General features: G+C 26.1%; 1 protein-coding gene across 1 annotated transcript; it reads left to right on the top strand.

Annotated features, from left to right (window-relative positions):
• Window positions 1–7,403: 7,403 nt before the first annotated feature.
• On the top strand, window positions 7,404–8,186 carry LOC129618916 (uncharacterized). Its single transcript, XM_055533945.1, has one exon. It carries the CDS (start codon window positions 7,404–7,406, stop codon window positions 8,184–8,186), a length of 783 nt encoding a protein of 260 aa, XP_055389920.1.
• Window positions 8,187–9,729: the final 1,543 nt, after the last annotated feature.

Genomic DNA, 9,729 nt, shown 5'->3' with positions numbered 1-9,729 from the left:
TGAATAAAATTTTAATGATGATGAATAGAAAAAAATATTGTTATATTTATACAATGTCATGTTTTTTTTTGTTTTCCAGGAGAAAATTAAATTTTAATTTAATAAAGCATCGATTTATATTCTGATATTTTTATGTATGATTCATGAACAATAAAGCTACAAATTATTAATAATCAATTATTGTAGCAGAATTTCCAAAACGACAGAGTAAAAAGCATTTTGAGGGGCAGAACACAGCATAATTTATTGACAATGATTTTCAATTTTAATGACGGTGCAAAATTTTATTGTTATAAATTTAAAATTGATGAATTTTTTGATTTTAAAGGTGATAATATTTGGTGTTCATCAGCAAATGATCGATTCCATTTTTTTTATTTTCAAAATTATACCGAAACGACCCTAATACATTTAATTTTATTAATCTTCTTAAGCAATTTATTAACTATATTTTACAAGACCTTTGTAAAGAATTCGATTTTCTTTAGAGCTGGGATATAAAATTTTGGCAATATCTCTCAATTATTATTTAAGACACCCAATTGAAATGAAAACTTAATTTGACTTTAAATCGTCTGTAAACTGGATTCATTTTTTAATAAACTGATCTGAAATATAATTAAGTAAACAATATTTAAAAATATCATAATATCAAGGATATCATACTAGAACCTGATATCCTAATAATACAAGACCAAAATTTCTCAATTAACAGAAAGTGTTAAGAATCCTTATTTATTAATAAAAGATATTGGTGAATTACTTAAATTATTATCAAGCGCACGGTACAAAATTTCTACTTTCAGATATTTAAAAATAATATTGCATATTTATAGGCAACAATAATTAGAGAATAATTAAAATATTGCTGTCGTTACACTTCGTTTTAAACACAATTTTTAAAGCCTTAACTTGATAAGAGCCATTGGAAAAGGGTTCAAATTCCATGTTGTAAAAAAAATTTAATACTCTTTAATTTCAATTCCTAACACACCATAAGTTTTTTTTTCCGGAAGATTTGGTAACTTTATGATTTATTAAAAAATTTTACAAAAAAAATTAAAACATTAGTTTCAGCTTGTCAACTACATTTTTGATTAGGATTAATCAATTCTATTATTCAATCAATTCGATTTTCCATATTTATTTTTATTTCAATATATTTTTTTCTTTTATATTAAATTTTAATTTAAAGACTCGTAAAGGAAGAAAAGCAAAAATATGACAAAAAATGGCAACGAAAAAACGAAACGACGAAAAAAAATCCATTTAAATAACATTCCAAGAAACGACGTTTATCACTAAGTTAAGCGATGAAAAAGAGATATAACAGGTACTAAAAGATTATGACTTTAATCAGAAAGTTTGTAAAATAAATCTTAGAAATGATACGTAGCATTTAATGCTTTTAATGTCATTATGCTCTGAAAGTTGAGAATATTACTTTCTGTTCAAACGCCTTATGTACGACGTTTTCACTTCTCTCAAAATTTATCGTTTTATCATTTATCATTATTAAGGCATGGTCGATAGATATTTTTTACAATAAAAACAAACTGGAAAATAAAACAAAGTATAGAGGGAAATAAAAAACAAAAAATTTCTCTTTTTTTTTTTTATGGTAAAAAAAAATTTTCAAAATGGTTTTAAACGCATTATTTTGTGTGTAGGTGGAATGCGTACATTTAGAAAATCGTTTTGTGTTTTTCGGTATTAGTTTTTATAATTTCGTTTTCAATAAGTCTTTCAATAATAAAATTCCCCAAAAAAAGAAGCAGATGGGTAATTTTTATTTAGCTATGAGTGTATAAAGTTTATGTTATGCGGAAATAAAATGTAAAGACTGTATTAGACTTTTATTTATGTCATCTATATTATTTTTTCTCTCTATATCGATGTGAAATATTTTATATCATGCTATACAAAATTTCTCTCATGTAATGTACCTGTGTGAGTGTTTTATGATAAATTCAATTTAAACTACAATATGGGCAATTGAAATCAATTAGAAATCTTGTTTAAGACGTTGGACATTTTCTTAGTAAAATATGGTAATTGTATGAATGTGTTTGTATTGCATTTTTATTAGAAAAACTATCTAATTATTTGAGTTTTCTACTTTACTTTTAGAAATCCTATACCACGAAAATTGTATGCAATAATGGCCTTTTTTTTAACAATGATTTTCCTCAGAACTGAAAATCTACACGATAGTATAGGATAATGAATTACTGTAGGGGACATCTTGTAAATTAAATTGAAAACATTTCAAATTTTGTTGGAGGAAGCAATTTTTCAGTGAATTGAGTTTCTTATGTAAAATCTTAAATTATGACCAGTGATAGAATGAACCGAAACTATTTCCCTTTCTTTTAATTTTCAAATTCCAATTTTTTAAATTTTGATATTTTATATTCTGTATATTTTCTTAAGCACAAAATTGTTAGAAAACTCCTTATATAGGAATTTATGTACATATGTATTTGTTAATGTATAATTATGTAAAAAGGATACGATTTAAATCGGTTCTAGTTTTTGTTATATTGTATAACAGATGCCATAATGAAAAGTTCATTTATTTCATGTCAAAAAGCAACTTGTTACTTTTCTATACACAATTTGATTGCTTATTGAAGCATAACTATAATTATTTGATTTGGTTGAATTTTCGAGAAACACATACATACATAAAATACCTATATACTTTCAAATCCGTAAATTAATATATTTATGCACATGGCTACGCTATACAGTCAACCTAGTCACATATCTACATTGTATTTTATAACTTCCTGTTAACTTCAGTTTTTTTTTGTTTTTTTGTTGTTCTTCCTGTAATAACATACAATTTGATTTGTTAAAAGAAAATTCTATAAATTTTATATACCAAAAGCAACAGTTGTCACATATATTTTTTTTTAAGGTATACGAGTAACGATTCTTTATTTAAACGTAAAAGAATGTTTCGAGATATCAAAAGGTAAAAAATTTTATATTGACAGGAATTTCCTGTAAGAAAACGTGTATTTTAAAATTCTTCTTTTACTTCTGTTCATTATTCCTTTTTTCGTTTTTTGTTTTTGCTAATGTTGAACATTTATTATTATAAATGATTAAAAAGGTAAGGTATATTGCATACATACCTACACAATTGTATATATATGTATGTATATACCCATGTATAGATCCTCCCTAAGGAATCTATGCAATTTAATACCCATTTTGTATTTTAAATGTACCCAAATGAAGTAAGAAAGAAATGTAAATCAATTGAGAGATGAAATTTTACTTATTTTGGGACCTAAAAAATTTGAATGGTTTATTATTAAATTATCATAGAGAGTGAAATGGATTATAGTCATAAAACCATGTAATAAAATTGGAGAAAAGATTTTTGGATTTGAAAGAAAAGGAACCTTAAATTTATCAATAAATTTTGAATAGCCTAGTGAGTTGATTTTAAAAAGAAATTTCGAGCTATTCACTGTATTAGAAATTTAGACATTTATAAACACTGTATGGAAATTTATCGAAAATTCGAAAACCGCGCCCCTTTACGTATAATTTGCAATTTTGTATTGCTTTAATGAAGTAACGATTTTTGCTAATACGAAAAATTTTAGTAGTTTGATGAAATAAAATTCTGAAAATCTGATGATACTGTATGAGATGTATTGAGTTAAAAAAAAATATATACTTTTTTATTATCCTATGTGATAAAGTGTTTTTCAACATCTAAGGTAGTTTATAAAAATTTACTAAAGATCTATGACAATGATGCAAATAGCTTTGCGACTCTCAAAATGAATAAATCTAAAACTAAATCCTTTAGCTCCCAAAGGTAATATTTTATGTAAATTTATCAGTATAGAAGAATATTTAAAAAAAACTCCCTAAAAGTATGCAACCGCTGCTTGTAAAAATTTTCATATTAGCTATTTTTTACAAGTAAAGAAAATCTATTTTTAAATTATAGCTAGTAGAAAATGTAAAAAAGGCTTAAAAACAAAAACTAGTATAATAGAAAAATAAATTCTTATTTACAGTACAGTTATATAAGAGCAAAATTTTGAAAATATTTCTTTAAAATTGTACTGTAGAGCACAAAAAGTAAAATAATAAACCTACACTTTTGATCTCTGTTACGTGTGTTAAAATTTTTCTTAGTTTTAAAAAATCTTTAATTTAACTTCATGTTTTACAAGTTTTCAAAAAACAACCTGGAACAAGTGATCCTAACAAGTTGTACTTTCATAATGACTGAAGTTTCAGATGGAGATGAAATCCAGAAGTCGCTTAATCGAAATTATTGCATTTTCAATTGTTTGTTTGTATTTCATTTAAATGCAACTAAAAATACGTGATACGTGTTTTAAGCACGTTCTGGTACTTTAAATTCTGAAATAAACTAGAATGTGTGTTATACCTATATGCTGTTTAAAAAATTTTATTAACTATATTATGGTGGAAACTCAAAAATCAATAATGCTTATTGAAGATAAAAAAATATTTTTCACTTTGAAATTTTTTGTTAGAAAAAAAAACAAACAATAAAAATGACTTTACAGATTCATTTCCAGGAGGAAAACAGTAAATAGTAACGATAATGATAAAAAATTTTTTTTTGTCCTTACGTACTTAATATTAATTACGAGAAAAGTTTCACTTCAAGTTCTCGATCAAGATTTTCATTCTCTTGTAGCTTTTTTCATTTTTATTACTTTGGAAGCATTTTTAAATATTTTTATAAATCTATGTTACCTACAATGTTAGTTTAATAAAATTCTTTGCTCTTAGATAACGTGAAAATACTCAAGCATAATGACTTTCACATATGATATTTTTACTGGGATTGTTCAAAATGGTTGAAACTAAAACACCTAAGTTAATATTTGTAGTTCTCACCATTTGTTATTGAAACTTTTTTTTTTCTATGGTACTTTAAGAACTTAAAATAAATATAAAATTTGAAGTTATCTAAATGGTTACAATTGCATAAAAAGAGAACAAATAAAATGAAAATTTCAAAATTGATTCAAAGTAAGTTCATATCGCATTGCAGCTGTATTCTAATACTTTTTTATTTTATATTCCTCTATAGAACAATATGTAAGTTTCAATAAAATCACTACAAAAAATCTCGACAATGTGATTTTCTACATATTCGAAATATAATAGAAATATACACGATTATTATGTGTGTGCATCATATGAGTGTAAATTCGTATAGTATACTTGCATATATGAAAATCTGAATTCAATGTCAGTTTATATTAAAATTTTATATGAATATCTACATAATATGCGTGGCACGAATGTATGTGACATATATAAACAGTTAAACTCCAGTTTAAAATTTTAAAATTTCTATCGAGACCAACGTTTTCTTCAAAATGAACAGTCGTTATTATCATAAACATAGTGTAATCAATATTCTGACTCAGACAAAAAATCTTGAGAAAGCGTTTTCTAGATTTTTTTTTGAAAAAGCCCAGACAATTTTTGTGGAATGAGGCAAATTTTGAAAATGTAAGAATCGAAAAAAGGTTTAGATTTTCCGAATTACTTACAATGTCTTAAGTATTTCATTACTAAGAATTCAAGTTCTTTAAAAAAAGTCAAGCTGTTCTGAAAATACTGTTCGTTTCATTTTATTGTTAATTTGGTTGTTCTGTTCCTGGAACAGAATCTTGTTTACAGTCTGCAAACTGTTCTTTACACAATCTCCTTTACACACATGCAATATTGTAAGCGCAAACTAAGTGGAGGTTTTATTTTCGGTAATTTTATTAAAGTTGTACTGTTCATAAAAACAAACAAAAAGAAAATTAAGTAAATTTTAAAATATTTGTATTTGACTAGGATTTCACTAGAATTTTTCTCTCTATTTTTCTTTTTTTTAATTTCCGTCTTTCTATAGTAAAAATTTAAACTTATTCCATAAAATTTTTCTACTTCTAACATTTAAAATAAAAAATTGGTTTAACTTAATAGTTAGACTGCACACAACGTCATGTTATCCTTTAACATTTTAGGTGATTTAATCTTAATGTACATTTTACAATTGCGTAACTAATTTTTAAGTGTAGTGTATTTTTTGTTTAAATACTCAATGCACACATACTAAATTTTGTCATTATAAAAGTCATAATATATGAAATACTCGTATGCTAACTATTTAGAAAGTAGTTTTAAAAATTTAAAATATTTACAAAAAAAAAAAATTAAAATTTAAAATAAATAGTGTGGAGTAGATTTGCAAAAGAGGACTCAAAATTATGGTGAAAAAAAAGAATATAATTTTATTTATTTTGTCACGAAATCGGTATAATCTTATAACTGGGTTACCAGATAGATTGCTACTTAAAATTTGAGAAACCTTGGATAGTATAATGTTTCTTTAACTCAATTTTAAGAGAGTGTTATTCAAAATTGTTCGTTATCCACAATGTTCTGCACAAATTCAATTTGCCTTAAAACGCGTTTATTATTAGATTGAATTTCAAAATATTTCTTAAATGTTTTTGATTCCAAGAGCTTCTAATTACAAAATTGTATTTGTAACTAAAGAACTAAATCAAATTTTATTTTTTAATAGCAGTAGGGAAACCACTAAATCTTGTAAAAACATATTAAAATCATTGACTGCGACAAAATAAATCTCAAAACTATTTTAAATTTTTGATTTCAGTGGATAAGAAAATTGTAATATTTTTAATATGATATTGTTAATTATACGAGTATTAAGATTCAACAACACCAAATAGAACTACTCTAAATAGACCTACAATAAAGTTTTCTATGCTTCTGTAAATCCTCTATAATCATGTGCATGTACTTATAAATTTTTGAACACCTGGCTTTAATAGAAATTTCACAAATATAAAAAAGGTTTTGTTGTTAATGCTGTTGAAGAGACTGTCAAATACTGTATTTGCACTTGCGGGATAGCTCCCTCCAGTTTCGGGAACATTATTTTAAAATTAGTATTTACTAACTAACATTTATAATGCGTAAAAGATTATGAGTTCTAACTAAAGTTACAATAATAATTACAAAACAAGAAGATTTTTTAAAAAAATTTACGATATTTTCATAAAAAATGCATTTGTTCCAACTCTTCTTACATTTGAAAACATACAATAATACATTTACACATACAATAATAAACATACTGTAATATTGTAGATCTTAGTCAAGCGTTTGATAGAGTGCGGCTAGGCGATGTGCTTGAAGTTTTACAGGAAAAGGAAATTCATCATTCCTTAATAGGAATAATTCAAGACTTGTACACCAACAACAAAACAAAAGTCAAATTGCAAAATGTGTGAACCGACGAAATATCAACGTCAACTGGAGTTAGACAAGGCGATAGTCTAAGCCCTACTTTGTTCAATTTAATCATGGACAAGATAATTGAAAGTATTGACAATAGTTCATGGGGATATCAAATTGGCGATAATAACATCAAAATTATATGCTATGCAGATGACGCAGTATTACTTGCAGAAAATGAAGATAATCTGCAAAGATTATTGTATCGAGTGACAAAAACTGCAGAAAGATACAACATGGAGATATCTACAGAAAAAACCAAATCCATGACTGTATCCAAAGATCCAGTACGTTGCAAGCTATCCATCAACAATCACATTATTGAGCAAGTGTTCAATTTCAAGTATTTGGGTGTGAACATTACTAGCTCTCGAGGTAATGAAACTGAAACGTGTGCCCAAGCAGGAAAAGCCGCAGCCATATCTGGTTATCTACGCGACGTCATATGGAAAAATAAATATATGCTTATAGAAAACAAAGTCCGCATATATAAAACCTGTATTCGACCCATATTAACATACGCCGCTGAGACTAGAGCAGATACATCCAAAACCAAACAAAGATTGCGAACCACAGAAATGCAAACTCTGAGGCAAATCTGTAACTACAGCCTAAGAGACAAAAAACGCAGCAGCGATATCCGCAATATGTGTGGTGTACAGGATATCGTCAGATGGACCCGCTCTAGACGAAGAAACTGGAGAGATCACGTGCACAGAATGAATGAAAATCGTCTGGCGAAAATTGCAATGACTGGTCAACTAACATCAAAACGACCAACAGGAAGACCGCCGAAGCGATGGAGGGAGTGTTGGACATCACAATCACAAGATCAGACAGAAAGGGGTTAATTGGAAAAACAGGCAATATTGCCTAATACAAGAAGAAGAAGAAGAAGAAGACTGTAATATTTTACAATAAATATTGCAAGTCGACATAAACTAACACCGCACTGGGCTATTATGGAGTGTTTTTTATTGTGAATACATTAAAAATGTTTCCTTTCAATACTTCACAGTTGTATCCGCATTTAGAGTGTAAATTGCAATTTTGTGGGAGTTAAAGGAGAAAATTCTAATAAAAATAAAATAATTAAGAGTTTTTAGCAGGATATAGAAAATTATTTCCAATCTTTTACCTTTTATTTTAATTAGTACATCTTTATTTATAACGAAATGGCAAGTTTTTTTGCTCTCTTGAAAATCTGTGTTTTTGACATGCAATAGTTGTGTATCCGGAACCGTCGAATATTGTGATAAATTGTAAGATTACAAGGAAAAGTTTAATAATATTAAATTAACATTTGAAGGGAAATTGATTAAAGTGCGTGGAAATAATGTTCCTATATATAACAATGTGTACATGCATTGAAACTTGTGAAAAAAACCAGAAATTTTAATGGAAAATATTCTTAATGACGGATTGATTCTATTTCTGTATTATCGAAAATATTTATTTACCACAATATTAAATTCCGTAGTCAATTAAAATTTCCAAATTTTTGGATTATTCTTATACAGTTTCTTTGTATTGGAATTCTTACAATTTCCTCATTTTATTGAAAATTTTTATTATGTAGTTTCTAAATTGTAGAGCTGCTTTTGTTGTTTACATGATCACTGAAAAATTGATTTTTTTTTTTGTACTATTAAGTCTTGATGCAATTCTTCTACTATTTTATCGCATATTTTTCCACCAATATCAAAATAAAAATTTCATATTGCAATAAAATTAAATATAAAAAATCGTTTTGGAAAATAATCGATTTATTTGGTATGAGAACATCTTTTGAAGGGCAACCATATTGACCAAAAAAAACGACCTTTTTTTATATTATTTTCTAAAATTTTATTAAGAAATTTAATTTTTAAATGTTTTTTCCTGTTTTCAACGAAATTCTAGAGAATAAAAAGTTCAGGATTGAAGACCTTTTTTTTAACATGTCTACATTTTTCTGCCTTTAATTTTTTTTTCTGTATATTTATAAGAGGTATTCTGGGTTACTGTGTAAGATGAAACCGAAAAATATCAGAAAAAAAAATATGGAAGAGAAAAAAAAGATACTAGAGAAGAAGAAAAAAACACAATGAACAATAGTTCATTAAAGCGTTTCGAAACCATACACCCAAGGATACTTTCAAAAAGAAAAAAAATAAAAACAAAAATTAAGGAAACAATAGTATAAAATATTAAAAAAAGAAAAGCTGTACACAAGGATTGCTGAGGTTGTTTTAGTATAAAAGGAATTTTTTATTTTTCCGATGATTCTTTTATTATTTTATTATTATTATTATTATATTCTCTATATACTTGTTAAAAGAAAAAGAAAAAAGAAGAAGCAAGGAAAATTGGAAAAAAGGTCAAATCCAACTATTCAGTATCTTACAATAAACT

Source organism: Condylostylus longicornis, unplaced genomic scaffold (genome assembly GCF_029603195.1).
Source record: "Condylostylus longicornis isolate FDR11 unplaced genomic scaffold, ASM2960319v2 ptg000010l, whole genome shotgun sequence".
NCBI classification, from domain to species: Eukaryota; Metazoa; Arthropoda; class Insecta; order Diptera; family Dolichopodidae; genus Condylostylus; species Condylostylus longicornis.
Note: the sequence above shows the minus strand (reverse complement) of the source record. Positions and strands in the feature narration are given on the sequence as shown.

Bases quoted from the DNA above. Each gene is read 5' to 3' on its own strand.
- LOC129618916 (XM_055533945.1), top strand. From the start codon at position 7,404: ATGGACAAGATAATTGAAAGTATTGACAATAGTTCATGGGGATATCAA.